The sequence below is a fragment of the Pangasianodon hypophthalmus genome, chromosome 4 (genome assembly GCF_027358585.1).
Source record: "Pangasianodon hypophthalmus isolate fPanHyp1 chromosome 4, fPanHyp1.pri, whole genome shotgun sequence".
Lineage (NCBI taxonomy): Eukaryota > Metazoa > Chordata > Actinopteri > Siluriformes > Pangasiidae > Pangasianodon > Pangasianodon hypophthalmus.
The window spans coordinates 12,168,696-12,183,925 of record NC_069713.1 but is presented as its reverse complement, the minus strand read 5'-3'; the positions used below and the strand labels follow the sequence as shown (position 1 = coordinate 12,183,925).

At 38.6% G+C, this 15,230-nt stretch overlaps 1 protein-coding gene across 2 annotated transcripts; it reads left to right on the top strand.

The window, feature by feature from the left end:
* The first annotated feature begins 4,166 nt into the window (after nt 1-4,166).
* syt4 (synaptotagmin IV) lies at nt 4,167-10,101 on the top strand. 2 transcript variants are annotated; one of them, XM_026936779.3, is made up of 4 exons: nt 4,167-4,437; nt 5,606-6,468; nt 7,861-7,981; nt 8,629-10,101. In XM_026936779.3, exons 1-4 carry the CDS (start codon nt 4,404-4,406, stop codon nt 8,937-8,939), a joined length of 1,329 nt encoding a protein of 442 aa, XP_026792580.1. In that variant the 5' UTR covers nt 4,167-4,403; the 3' UTR covers nt 8,940-10,101. The 2 variants fall into 2 exon arrangements, with proteins under 2 accessions (XP_026792580.1, XP_026792579.1); XM_026936778.3 differs by having other exon boundaries at nt 5,603-6,468.
* Nucleotides 10,102-15,230: the final 5,129 nt, after the last annotated feature.

Here is a 15,230-nt window from a genome sequence, read left to right as displayed (position 1 = left end):
ACTTGTGTGTAGCACTGAAAACATACATGTTTCATTGGTTTGTAAAAGACTCATCTATCTAAATAATTGTAATAGATGCTTTCATGCATGTTTGGCAAATTCATCAGTAGGCCCAATTTTGTATTCACAATTCTCTAATGCCATTCATCATTAGGTGTCTGGTTTTGGACCAAACAGTCCATTGTGCCATTATTATTTTGAACATAGTATTTAGTAAGGTAGTAATGCCAAATGAGACACAGCTTAAGTGTAGATACATATAGGCAAGTTTAGGCTACATTGTAACTGGGTTTGGTAAAAACAGCTACTTTCAAAAATCAAGTAAATATGCATCTTCATCTGTTTCCTCATGGTTTTATTTGTGGTAAATAATGCCAGAGCAAATAGCAGGTTAGGAAATGTAGGCCTACTTGAATAGCACCTAAAGAGTTTAACTTGTAATAATCATTATAAAAAACACTGGCATATGAAGAAGAATGTGAAAATACACACAGAAACAAGCCAGAAAAGACAGAATGAAGGTGACGTGACTAAGAGAGAGTGGTCCCAATATATACAGTTACCATCCAGCCCTGGGTGCCACGTTGGTGGTGTCTGGCTGCTTGCAGGACTCCCCTCTAGCGTCTCATGGCGAATAAAATGGAAATGCAACACGACTGCCACTAGGGGACGAAATCTGACCATCATATCCCGAGGATGAGTGCAGTGAAAGGCCCATATGGGGGTTCCATTCCACTGCTGTCTATTATAATAATAAAATAAATTCAGGTTAACTGGACAGGTTAAGCTTAGTAGCATTTATTTTGTTGTCTTATAAGTCGAAGTCAAAATGTATGCCACTAAGCCCTTGTAGTGGAATTACTTGATAAAAGTAACCTGACTTAATTCATCTGACATCATATAAGAGGGCGTGGCATCAAATAGGAACTGAAAAACATTGAGGTAGGAAAAGTAGCATATGTTTGGCTAATAATTTTAGACCTTGATGCTGATGTTTAGTTTTCACATCATATTTTATGCTAAATTAAAAAAAAGTTATGAATTTGGAAATGTATTGAAGATTTTCTAAACCCTGTTATTGTTGTTATTGCTGTAAGAAATTATAGAATGTTACTCAGATCAATATCTTAATATGTATTAACATTCAATTATTATGTTTATGATGAATTTAGATTTCAGATCCTATTACTGAAATGTGATTTAGATGTTTTAAACATGTAACTGAGCATGAAATTGAAGGTTTAACCAGTGAAAACATGTGACCCAACTTACCAATCATGTCATTCAATGGTATGTCAAATGGCAAAATAAATCATTTTTAATGTGTAGGGAACTTTTTACATGTGATCCATTTAATAAAGAAGAAGAAGAAGGAGGAGGAGGAGGAAAATTTAATCCAAAGTAATATAAATGTTGTCACTATTAAAGTGTTATTTAGCCTAGAGCTTGAAACTGAATGTCTATATACTAAGGTAGTCCACTATGGCCAGGTCTTGGCTTTTAAATGCACCAAAAAGACCTGATACATGCATACTGTTCACTTTGATGAAATATTGACCATCCAAAATGGTTTCCTACACCCTACAAAAGGGTATAGGTATTTTCTTACCCCTATGGTACATAATTTGTATAATAATCTATTGCTGTACCTCCTAGTTCATATTCAGGCAGAAGAATCTCCTGATCAGTCTTAAGCAAGAAAAGGAAGTGCCTTTACCATGCTGGAACATGGAGTACAGGTGATGGCAGCACACATGGGCAAATGCATGAGCTTTTAGTGGCAATGCAACAGCACAATGAAGTGCAGAGCTTGGGAAAGCCTAGCAGCCTATTGCCATCTCACATACAGAGACAGACACTTTCAGTGGCTGAGTTTCATTGTCTAAGCTTCAGACCCACTTTGGTGGAGAGTGCTGATAACACACCACCAGAGCATCTGATAATCATAGTGGTATTCAGGAGGGTGGTTGTGCTGCAGGCTGATGTTAAGGCTGTTTGATTAAACTGAATCTAGATTTTCTACTTGAGACAGCTCCACGAATACCTAACCCAACCCATGCTATAGGTGCTCAAGTGAGGGTCTGGACTATCCAAATTGTATCAAGTGTATTAAAGAGCTCTTGTGCTTACTCAAAAATGCACTGATGTTGCAGCCTGAGAAAATGCATACTGGCTGCAATGGCAGATGCAGAAGCACTAAAGTTGAAATTAATGCCTCTGGTACAGATGCAGATGGTCTCACTACTAGTACAGGCTCATCAGACCAGGCACATAAAAGGAGCTGACAGGATGGTTTATAAAGTGTATGATGTTTCAGCAAATGTTCAGTGTATTCCTAACATAGGGTACAGTTGTTGGCCTCAGTTGGCCTCAGACGCACAAGATTGTTGAATCCTGTTCATAACACAAATTGTTGTCTGGCACCAATAAAGTTGAAGTTCTTATTGAACAGATTAACGAATGAAGCTAACTGATTCCATTCGGTTAAATTAATCATTAAGTTTAATACTGTGCAGCCTGATCATGCAGTCAACACTACTATTACACATACTGAAACTATGGAAGTGTCCAGCTCGGGCCAAATAAACCCATCAGGACTCAGTGAACTCGGGGCATGGAAGTAGCCAATACTGATTCATTCACCCTTTGCTCAAAAAAACAAACTAAACATATCTAGCTATTCCACTATTCCAGGAAAGTTGGGTTTCTGGAACCACAGTGGATTGATGGAGTGGATTGATGGAGTGGATTGATGAAGCAGGATATAACACCGGCTATGTGGGTGCTACCTACATACTTCAAACTTTGCTTCTATCACCAAGAATTATCATAAGGAGGAGATGTTCTGATTATTCAAACTAGAAAATCTCACATAAGAGACAAGACACATAGGCATGTTAACAGCAGATAAATCAATAATTTTTTAAAAAATTTTGGCTGAAGTGTACTTTAAAGGGAATCAGCTTCCATCATGTGTGTCTCTCTGAGAGATTATGAAGAACAGGTCATGCTGCAGTTACATGTCTTATTCTGTGCTATTAGATTCAGCAGATATTATGAATATCTGAGTATACAAAAAACAAATCAGGCTAACCAGCAAACATTAGCAACCTAGCTATGTTAACATTATCTAGCATTGCCTAGCTTTAACTTAAATTTAAACTTACCATGCTTTACTAAAGTAATTGATGTAATTGAAGTTAACATAGGGTGACAAAATAATGGATGAAATGAAAAATGGAGCCAGATTAGGTTCTTTTTCTGCTTCAGGTGAATGTTTTCACTTACTTTTACTGTACATGTAATGATACTGTATGTTTTACTGCATTATTTAAATAAATCCACAGTAATGTTACAGTCAAGTAAGGTACTTAGATACAGTATTATCTGCTATTATTGTATATAATTTCCCAGAGCACCATACAGTCTATGGTATAGAACTGTATAAAAAACACATACACACATTTAAAGCATCATACTGGTTTAAACACAATATTCTGTAGCAATTAGAGACTTATTTTACAGTGAATATACAGTGGGGTCCAAATATCTGAGACCACTAGTGAAATGCTTCTGTTTGTAATTCTTTGTCAATTTCATTACAAATTGTATTGTCAGCAAAAACTTGTGAAATATAGAAGCTTAGAAATATTTACATGAACTTCAGAGTTTCCTAGTGTTTCCTAGTCCCCCTTTTGTGCTTTAATGACAGTGTGCACTCGAGCTGGCATGGACTCCACAAGTTTGTGTAAAACCTGATGATCCATGTTAGATCAAATCCATGTCATCTGAACACATGCTTCAGTAGAAGAGATGAGATTCACAGAAAATCTGATCTTTTGTACAAAGCAGTTAACATGGTCAGTATCACAAATTTGCTTACATTTAAATAGAGATATTGAATATTGAATAGTCAAGATGTTGCACATTTCCTTCTTTTTTGTTGTTGCTGTTTTTTTTTTGTTTTTTTTTAGAGTTTTCAAAATCCTGCGTCCTCGTCATTCAGACTTACAGACACACACTCACACATGCACACACCTTTGAAACCTTGTGCAATCATAAATGATTGACTGGCCTTGTTGTGCAGAGGGCGGTGATTTCAGCACCAGTGTTCGTCAGAACTGCGTCAGAGCCCAATTCAGCTGAGACACACACACACACAGATAGAGAGAGAAAGTGAGAGAGAGAGAGAGAGAGAGAGAGAGAGAGAGTAGGGGTGTGTGTATAGTTCCTCAGTCTCAGCTCAGAAAGCATCTCCACAGGGCGGCTGCTACAAAACCTGTAGCGAAAGAGAAAAATCTCAGAAGTGTTTTTGAAAAAGAAGAAACTAAGGCACAGTTGATCTCGATCTGGCCGTGTTAGAGATTTAACCGGCCGCTTCAGCACCTCGAACAGCGCACACAATGGCTCCTGTAAGCGCGGAAGAAGGGCATGTCGGTGAGTAGCCTAAAGGCAGACTCAGACATAATAGATATATATGTGTTAATTACAGATGTTGTGTACATTTGATGCATAAACTACATATTTTTCCCTGAATAATATGTAACTGTGCGTTAATTCCAGGGTGCGGGGCGCTGTTCATGTGCGTGGTTGTGGTGTGTGGCGTGAAAACGCTGCTTTTCTGTGACGCGCGAGATGGCTATAAGTAGATAATGACGTAATTGTTGGAGCTTACCTAATTGCGGTGTACAATGCGTGAATTTGGATTTATATTTGCATGTGTGTGTTTGTGTGTGTGTGTGCGTGTGCGGGGGATAGGAATATCCGACAATTTTAACCTTGTGGGAAATTTAGATTTGCAAGAATCCTGTGTGTGTGTGTGTGTGTGTGTGTGTGGGCATGGAGGTGAAATTCCACTGGGAGAGACACCCACCATGCAGTAGGAAATTTCCAGACCACTATTATTATCGACTCACCTATGTGTAATTAATGCTGAGGATCCCCACGCTACAGAGTGGACTTTAGTCATACACAGTCTATAATACACAAACAGGATAAATCTCTTGAGAGGTTTTTGCCTAGGTGTGAATCGAGTGTTATTCTCAGAGTGTTATGGTTTTTCTGAGTCATGCTCGACTACGTCAGTCACGATGTCTGTATTTATCTGATGACTTTGATGCAACACAACAGTTTGTACGAAATGTTCCCATATATGAAGAAAGAGAGAAATAGAAGGTGTAATCAATTCTCAGTGAGCAACAACATCTATATACATCTTTTACTGAGCAAGTCTGACTTAATTTGGTCAATAAAGAAACATTATTACTGGTCAATTCTGGCCCACATTAATCAGGTCATGGTAAGTTTTATGTCTTGCCTACAATCATAATAGTAATTTTTTCTACTTCCTTGAAAACACATATTAAAAACTTTCATACAGGCCTAAATCTAGATGTCTTCTTCACATTATCTAAACATTTTGGATAAACGTTCACTGGGACATATAGCAGACCATACTGACTCAATAAAAGTGGCAACTAGGGTTACAATATGGGAACTTCATTAAACATGCTTCTATACCATACTGATTTAAGCGGGAAGGAGTTTTTTTGTAGGCAAATTAGCTGACATTGATGTGTGTGTGCTGTCTTGTTTCCCCCAGCAGAGGTCCCAATGAGCGTGGCCATAGTAAGCGTCTTTGGTCTTGTCTTCAGTGTTTCTGCCTTCTCTTGGATTTGCTGCCAGCGCAAGACCAACAAGAGCAGCACCAAGACCCCACCATACAAATTTGTCCACATGCTCAAGGGTGTGGACATCTACCCCGAGAGCTTAAATGGCAAGAAAAAATTTGCTGGAGAGAAGCTGCCAGACCCAGTGCAGGGGAAGGCAAGTCCAAGTCCCAGCAGTGGGCGTCCACCACTTCACCTCGACCTGGAAAAACGAGACCTGAATGGGAACTTCACATTTGTACCACCTGTTGCCCATCCCAAAGTGCGAAGCTCTCCAGATTTGGACATCTCTTCCCCACACCCTGGCTTCAAACAGGGGGGATACCAGGAGGAGGAAACCTCAGAGAACAATGTCTCTAGCCAGACGCCCACACCAGCTCTGGACAAGGCCCAGGACAAGGACAGTGGCGTAGGCACACTCTCCTTCTCGCTCGAGTACAACTTTGAAAAGAAGGCTTTTGTTGTGCATATCAAGGAGGCGCATGGCCTGTCTGCCACTGATGAGCAGTCCCTGACCTCTGATCCTTACATCAAGCTCACTCTGCTCCCTGAGAAGAAGCACAAGGTGAAGACGCGGGTGCTCAGGAAGACCCTAGATCCAGCTTTTGATGAGACCTTCAGCTTTTACGGCATTCCATATGCTCGTGTCCCTCAGCTGGCTTTGCACTTTATGGTGCTGAGCTTTGACCGGTTTTCTCGTGATGAGGTCATTGGAGAAACACTCGTTCCATTGGCTGATGTCGACCTTGCCGAGGGGAGGGTCATGATGAGCCGTGACATCATCAAGAGGAATGTGAGGGTAAGGCCTATGGTCTTCCATAGTTTAAAATATTATTAACAGTATCTATAAATTACAACAGGTGTTTTATTATTGAAAAAGAACACAGTACTATATATAGTATCTAAATATCAATGTATCAGCTTGTAAAAATTGTCTAATATCTTATTACTGATGGTAAAACAGTAAGTACATCTACACAATAATCTAATTTCTGAGTGAATGAGAGTGATTTGATAGTGTGTACATATGTGATGGTGCCTCATAGGGATGGAAAAGGCGAATGAGTGTCTATCTGATCTCCCGTTTCCTCTGTTCAATAACGTACCATTAGAATAGCTCAATATTAAGCTTACGTGATATGGGCAACTATAGACACACCCATGAGCCCAAAGACACTTAACGCTCTATGTCTGTGTGTGGGGGGATCAATAAAGAGGTTTATATGTCCCCTATATTGAGGCAAAGATGAACCACTGACGCACACGCTCTAAATATTTAATAATAACTCTAATAAACAAACTATGTGTCTTATACATTAAAGGGTGACCCTAGAAATATTTGAAAGAATTTTAATAAATACATTTTGGAATAAATATCTAGTTATTGTGGACTTTTGAACATTCAGTCAAATTTGGGGAATGTGATTGTGGTTTATTTAGTAATATTAGCTCAGGAGTGTACCATCTCTTCTCAGTAGATAAACAATCTATGAAATTAGACAAAAATTTCTTTCCGGGGGAAGGGTGAATGATTTCCTTTTCACTGATGGATGATTTATGGAGTGATGGTCTGTCCTACCGCCCAGTTGGTTATTGATTTAGATCATGCAGATTTTCATGGCTGGCTGACTCACACAGTAATGCCTGTAACACTCTGTCAAAACGCAGTACAACTGGCACTGCCAGAGACATGTCCTGATTTCAACAACATGATTTCACCATCATGCATGGATAATGAACTTCATTTGGAGTGGTAGGCGAAATCATTATCCTCCGCTAGTGAAAACAGCTCAAAACAGCCAGAGGTAACCACTCTGTTTGACTGTAATCGCACATAGAGGTCAAGACACATCCTGAGTCATCGCCACAGCAGCAAAAGAACCCCTGCTGTTGGTTGCCATGGTAATATGTCACCATATTCACTCTTTGAATGTGTTGCATAGAGCCAGCATTTATTGTATTGGATAGGCCATGTAAAGAAAACTGAATGAGATGCTGGGTCACGTTGTGTTTGGAACAGTTGTAGATTTAGGTGCCATGAGTTGTGCTGATAGGAATTGTAACATCCATTCACAGCACAAATAGCATAAAATGGCTGCAGACAGAGAAAGGTGAAGGGCAATATGTCTGTTAAAGTGTTGTGGATTGAATATGAATGTGTCGTTTTTCTTTCCACCTCTTTTCTCTGTAGAGGAGTGCAGGAAGAGGAGAGCTACTACTGTCTCTATGTTATCAGTCGACCACCAGCACCCTCACTGTGGTGGTTCTTAAGGCTCGCCACCTGCCCAAGACGGATCACAATGGACCTTCTGGTGAGCAAATGAGTAAGAATGATAGAAGAGGCAGTCAGAGAGAAGTCAAAGATGTTTTGTCAGCACATGACTGTGTATATGGACAGTTATCAAGATTACTTAGTTTCATTACAGCAGTGTCTAATAGTATCCAATATTTAAAATTTCTTATAACCAGGAGTCATAATCCTACATCGGCAAATGACAGAAACATAAACTAAAATAGAAGGAGACCAGATAAATTTGGGGTATTTCAGAAATAGGAAAAAAAATCCATAATTATCTTCAGTAGCCTTATTGGAGAGAGGTTTATAATACAAAGCATACTGAAACCCATACTGATTATCTAGAAGACATTTCAAGATCTGATGAGCAAATAAGGTAAATGTAGAAGTTTATTAATTATTTACTATTACATTTTACATGCTCTGTGTATCTCAAATCCAGACTGTATATTTGGTGTAAATCTTTGTGCTCCTACTTCTGCTTTAGACCAGAATAGCTCATAAAGCTATTGTCATGACCTTAAAGCAAGCAGGGCTTCTCAACAGCACTCAGTATTTCCTCTCTATTGACCCAGCTATAGATTTCTGACCTGTACTAGCCAACCAAGGCTCTTTTTTTTCCTCTCACTCTCTTTTTTTCTCCTTTCCTTTGTGTCTTTCTAGACCCCTACGTGAAAGTGAACCTGTACCAGGGCAAGAAACGTGTATGCAAGAAGAAGACCCATGTAAAGAAGTGCACACCAAACCCTGTCTTCAATGAGCTCTTTGTCTTCGATGTGCCTTCAGAGGAGGGCCTGCGGGACACCAGCGTGGAGCTTCTGCTGCTGGATTCTGATAGGACGGCACGCACGCCTGTCATTGGCCGCCTCCTCCTGGGCACTTCCTCCCCAGGCACCGCTGGTGAGCACTGGCGCGAGATCTGTGATCATCCACGGCGGCAGATTGCCAAGTGGCATGCGCTGGCCGAAGACTAGTTCATGATACATGACACATGCTTAAGAACTGTCAGAATACAAAGGAATTGAAGTGGGACTTCAGGGGTTTAGGGGACTTATTACGAGCGATGTCATCTGTTGGCTATGTAATTAAGATGGGGCTTCTTCCAAAGGGGAGGAGCCAACTGTATCCAGCCAATCAATGATTCCAAAGACAATCTGCAACACCCAGTGATGCTTCTCTTCATACTTCATACAATATCTAATTGGTCACCATATTGTGCAGTTCCAAATGTCATGTCTCTATCGCTGTTCGCTGCTCAATATCAATATCAATGTACGGAAAAAAGTGAAAAAAAAAGAAACATAAAACAGTTACTCTGAATATATATGTAAATATATGTGGATGAACCTTATATTTTGTAAAGGCCTTTAATTTTATCAAATTTCATTCTCTTTTAACAGATTTATTCTCTTTTTTGTACTCCATTTATTGATTTTTGGTTCAGGGTATTTTGCCTGTGTTTTTGTAAGTTAAAGTGGCCGGTCATATCTCATATTTCAGCTATGTGGAGGTAGCCTAAATTAGGCCAACCTTTCTGAACGATGGCCTGCATGAACTAAAGAAACCTGGTTGTATGAGAGGCTTCTGTCTATATGTGTGTGTGTGTGTGTGTGTGTATGTGTGTGTATTCAGTTCTGATTGGAGAGAGAGCTCTCATTACAGTGAGCACAATGGCAGAATGTAATGTACCTGTACCTTAACATAAAATGTCAAGTTCAGAGAAAGACACTGTGCCTCCTAATTATTTCATTCTTAAAGTTAGCACAATGAAGCTGTTAAGGTAAACATACAGTCAGGTTTTTTTTGTCAGAAGTTAGCTACAGTAATTGTTTTGAAAATCCAAACACATACAGATCCTTTGTTTACTGTTTAACTGCCAAACCCATCCATGCTCTGCCTAGTCTAGAAATTAGTACAATGCTAGTGCTACAGAGGAAGCTTTTTGAATTCATAGGAAACATGATCGAAATGATCGATTACTCGTTGGTAGTCGACATAATTTTTTTTCTCCTGTTTATAGAACCTGGTGTGTCATAGACCAGAGCTTCTCCTCTGTGCAGATATGTTACAGAAAGGTGTAAAAATGTGAAGAGAAGCTTGCCAAATAGTAAATAAAGTGTTCTGACTTAAAAATCACTGACTATCCATTAAATATTAATGTCATGATAATGAGGTTTGACACATTGCTGTATTTATTGCATCAGATTTTAACAGTGATGAGCCAGCAATTTGAGAAAATAGAGAGGGGCAGAGAGTGCTACTGAGGGATGATGTAATTTGTCTGGATGGGCTGCCAACTTTCTTTCTTTCTTTCTCTCTCTCTCTCTCTCTCTCTCTTTCTCACTCTATCTATCTATCTATCTATATTCATCTCTCTGTCTCACCTCTCTATCTCAGACTTTAGACTCTGTATCCAAGTTGTTTTATCTATGAAAACTAAGGTCGTCTTAGCATGTTGTGTTCTGCAGACCAGGAGGAGCTAAAATCCTACTCATCATCCCTTCATGTGTGATGAGGTCATGCATGTACCACCAGAGAAATATTTATAAGTGCCAGCACACAAACACACATAGAATCACACAGCCAAATTTATCCCGAGTCTGTTTTATTTAAAGTTCCGCACCATCACATGAAATATTCATGAGCATTCACCAGAGAGGAACACAGTAGACATGCAGCTGACACAGCTCCAAGAATGTGTTTAAAGGCATAAGTGTACTTCAAACAATGAAAGAACAAAACTAAAAAAAAGAGCTTCTTTTAAACAAACAGTCAAAACTATACTTAAAAATGTCTTTCTAAGACTCTGTACAGTTAGGGAGTGCAGGATTATTTTGAGGAGGCTATGAGCTGAGTTGTACTCTTGGCATATTTTGCAAAGAAATAAAAGAATAAAAGATAAAGAAGGTGAGGATACAATGGAGAAGGGACAGTTTCACATGACATATGTGGAGTGTGGACCATTTTTCATACCTCCTAAAGTGCCACTGGAAATTCAGTATCCCTCCTCGCAGTGACACAAGCAATCCTGTGCGATGTGGACCTGTGTGGACAGAGTAGGTCTCAGAGAAAATATGGAGTGTTTAGGAATTCTGTTTGGGGCCGTGTGCACATTACAAACTCAAACCACCATGTCTTTATTGCTCAAAATACATCTTTTTGCTTCAAAATGTCTTTTTGTTAAAATCATAGTTGAAAGTTACAGTCTTTAAAAAAAGGGGGCACATTCAAATATATTAACACCATTAAATAAACAGAGAAATCCATTTGGTTCATTTTTTCACCCAGAAACCAATGGGAATGCCAACATTTCATATAACTGCATACATCCTGTTTCAGAGAGTGAAATTAAAAAAATATGGTGAGAAATTGACCCTGATCGAGGTCCTAACAGTGTTTTAGAAACCATTATTAAATGCTTATTTCAGGGGTAGAAAATGCATCAGCCACTTTTAGGATGTGTGTGTATGTGTCTGTTAGAATTGTATTTTTAGCAGTACTCTTGAGTTCTCAGAATATCTAGTCAAGGACTCATTTGTGCTGCAGACAAAGGCCATGGAGAATAACCTATAGGGCAATAGAGAGAGGGGGAAGATAGAGAGAGCGGAAGCGAGAAAGATTTTTATGGCTTGAGCATCCAAATGCAATTTAGACGAAGCCATATTTTATAGCATGGCCAGTGGAGCCTGGACCTTTCTCCTGGGGCTAACACAGTCCACAATGACAAGAGTGAGATACAGAGAGAGCAAGAAAAAAAAAAGAGAGAGAGAGAGAGAGAGAGAGAGAGGCTGGCTATAGAAATGATGAAGCACTAGGGTGTGGCACAAGAGGAAACAAAAAAGGTGATCAGAGAGAATGATGAAGGAATATATGAAATAAACTGAGCACATAAGAGATAAACCATGAGAGGATGCAGAGAATAAGAGAACAAAGAGAAGTGAGAGAATATAAAGAGTGTGTGGGAAGACAAATCAAATCATGGACTATGAGACCAGAGCTGAGCTGAGAAAGAAAAGGAGGAGGAGGAAACATCTAATCAGAACAATGGATGATTCCCAAGCAGATGGTGGGAAAATCTGGGTTGGAGATGAGGAGGAAATTAAAGGAAGAATGCAGAGAGAGGAATAGAGAGATGGAGAAAAGAGAAAATATCAGAAAGCATTACATCTGTTGAAAGCTGGGATTAGACATGAAAAGGTAAAATGATACTGAGGGAAAAGATAAGGAAACTATGAGAAAGAGAATAGAGAGAGAAAGAATGAAGATGGTGAGGAAAGGCCAAGAGACGTTTGACTACTTGGTATTCAGAACAGGCTGATAACTGTCTCGATAGTAAAACATAAATTGAATAAAAAGAAGACAGGAGCCGATTAAACTTCAGGAGGGAAAGAAGAGAAGCACTGCGAGCTGAGATAAGGACCCAGACAAAAAAAAAAACACTCCCTCATGCAGGAAAAGAACCCATATACCCAGACACATGCTACATAAGTATTAGGGCTGAGCAATATGACAAAATCATGTTGATATCATGATAAATCATCATAATAAATGTTTTTTCTTAGATATTGTAGATATTGTTATATATTTTTATTAATTTCTACAAATGTTAATAATTATAAATACTGACCATGAGGAGCTGATTTGATGTTAAAAATTTTCTACTTAATCTTTAAAATTGTAGAAATATATATATTTTTAAAAAATGCAACGCTACTGTTTTGGTGGCAGTTTGTTAGCAAACATATATCATGATACAGATTGTGTATTATAAAAATGCCTTTGAGAATTATGATATGATATTTTTGTTATATTGCCTACCACTAATATATAGTATAGATATACAGTACAGCTAACCTGCTCCACTAAACAATCACATTAAATTAAGCTAAAAATTAAAGTTCAGGAGAAATATTTGCAAATGATTACTTAATTCCCAGCAGTTACACTGCTATTATTGATGTGATTTTTTTTTTTTTACACAACTGCCATTTTAATTATGGTGATCAATTTCAATTTTATTTGTATAGTGCTTTTGATAACAGTCATAGTGATCATAGTGCGTGTGCAGAAGGCAAAAAGGCATAAAATTAAGCATTGCATGTTTTTGATATCTTGATGACCACTGAATGTGATTGTGATTGTGATTGTGTCATGACATAAAAAAGAGCAGAAATAGTAAAGCTATCGTAATGTCTCTGCACTGCATAATTCCACTATGGCTACCTCACACCACAAGGCCTTGATACTGAAATGTTGAGATGAGTCAGGTATTTTAGGCCGAGAAAAGCACCACAGGGTGCCATGCAGAGCTCCCCAAGGACTGAGAGCCATTAATGCACAGCTGTAATAACAAGACTTTATTACAGTATGTGTCTTAGCTGTGTGTCAGGAGGCCATTTTCTCTGCTCCTCTGGGGTTGTTTTTCACTGTCTCTCTGAGGCAGAGGAGGTCACATTAAGTTCTAATGGAAGCCATAGCTAATTCTGGCCTCTATAAATGTTTATCCAGAGCCTGAACTTTTGTAGAACTCCACACTCAAAGGTATTTGTAAATCAAACTCTAAGTCTGTATAATTCATCCTTTCAGAGATGGGAAAGTATTTTCACAGAGAAGAATATGTAAATATATGTTATCAATATAGTTGTGTGAGTCTGGTCAATCACAGACACAGCAAAACTTTCAGGAAGTTGAGATTACCCAATATTACTTATTACTGTATTTTTTCAATGCTGGAAAATTGTATAAAAATATAATAGAACAGCTTTGGTAAAACTTTCTCTCTTCCTTGTCCTGTCTTTCCTATGACCTAAATTGTAGTTTTAAATTCATATTATCTGTGTATGTAATATATTTTAAATATATTGACAGAATTCAACAGTTGCCAGTAGAATTTCATTATAAGTGTGTTTTCAAGCAAAGCACTTTTCCATTCTTTGAACGGTAATCACACATACTTTACAGAACTGGTAGAGAGAAGTGGTGGGACAGTGGGTAGCATGCCACCTCACAGCTCCAAGGTCCCTGGTTAGATTCTGAGCTCGGGTTACTGTCTATGTGGAGTTTCACATGTTCCACATAGGCTTCCTCCGGGTCCTTTGGTTTCCTCTCACCACCCAAAACCATGTCAGTAGCTGGACTGGCTACACTAAATTGCTGCTAGGTGTGAATGTATTAGGTGTGAATGTATGTGTGCATGCAGTGGACTGAAAGTCCCACCCAGGTTGTATCCTTGCCTGTTGCCCAGTGTTCCCAGGATAAGCTACATAAAGTGTGACCCTGATCAGGATAATGCGGTTACTGAAGATTAATGAACAAAATAACAAGTGAGATTTTGGCTCATTACGTCTTCAATTCAACCATGAGCATTAGTTTGCAGACACTTTCATATTGTCACATCCACTTCAATTCTGTCTTCACTGATCCATACTATGTACACCATCCTTACGCTGTTTTAATCTTCATTGTCCTTTTATGGTCATTGCTTCCTGTTCTTGATACTCTGTTGATAAGTTTGTTAAATGGACTCACTTGTTTTTTATTACTCCATATTAGTGTATATATTTATAATCTCTTTGAGTCCGTGTTTGGTTGGTGACATGTTACATGCGTATTTATCACAATGCTAAGCTGTTTATCACTGGTTCTCTGGTTACCCTGACAGTGTTTCATCCTCTGACATTTCTGTGTTCTGAGTGAAACCTCTGTTTTCTGAGTATAAAGCTCAAGTGCATCACACATATAAAACAGTACAGAGAATGAAATCTGTTAAATTGTTCTTCTGTGTCTGTGCTAATTATGTTTTCAATTATGTTTTCATGTTCTATCTTGAATGTTCAGCTTCAATGTTCATGGAACAAATATTATTCCAGATGTCTATTGCTCAGGGTTTTTTTTCTCTGCATTTGTTTTATTCTAGGGCACATTGTGGTTGAGGTAACTGATACTCTGATATGCAAAATACTTTACACATCAGAGCCTGATCCAGTTTGGACTGGTTTACTGCTGCCTGACTTAACTTACTCACAGAAATCATTGCTACTTGCTCTCCATCACAGCCATCCAAATATAACTGAATGTACAGTGTTTATATGTAGTAGTAATAAAAAAAAAAAAGATGAGCTAGAGAAAGTAAAGATGCAGAAATTTATGATGAATCTTTCACTGTGCAGTAAAGATGTGCAATCCTAATCAACCTTCAGATGGTCCTGGTTGTCATGGTGATGGAGGGAGGGAAGTGAGTGAAAGAGGAAGAATGGAGAAGGATG

What these genes read in the sequence shown, in the direction of transcription:
- syt4 (XM_026936778.3), top strand. Translation starts at nt 4,404, where the DNA reads ATGGCTCCTGTAAGCGCGGAAGAAGGGCATGTCG. An exon ending in CGCGGAAGAAGGGCATGTCG is followed by an intron (nt 4,438 to 5,602) that starts GTGAGTAGCCTA and finishes TGTTTCCCCCAG; the next exon opens with CAGAGGTCCCAATGAGCGTG. An exon ending in TCATCAAGAGGAATGTGAGG is followed by an intron (nt 6,469 to 7,860) that starts GTAAGGCCTATG and finishes TTTTCTCTGTAG; the next exon opens with AGGAGTGCAGGAAGAGGAGA.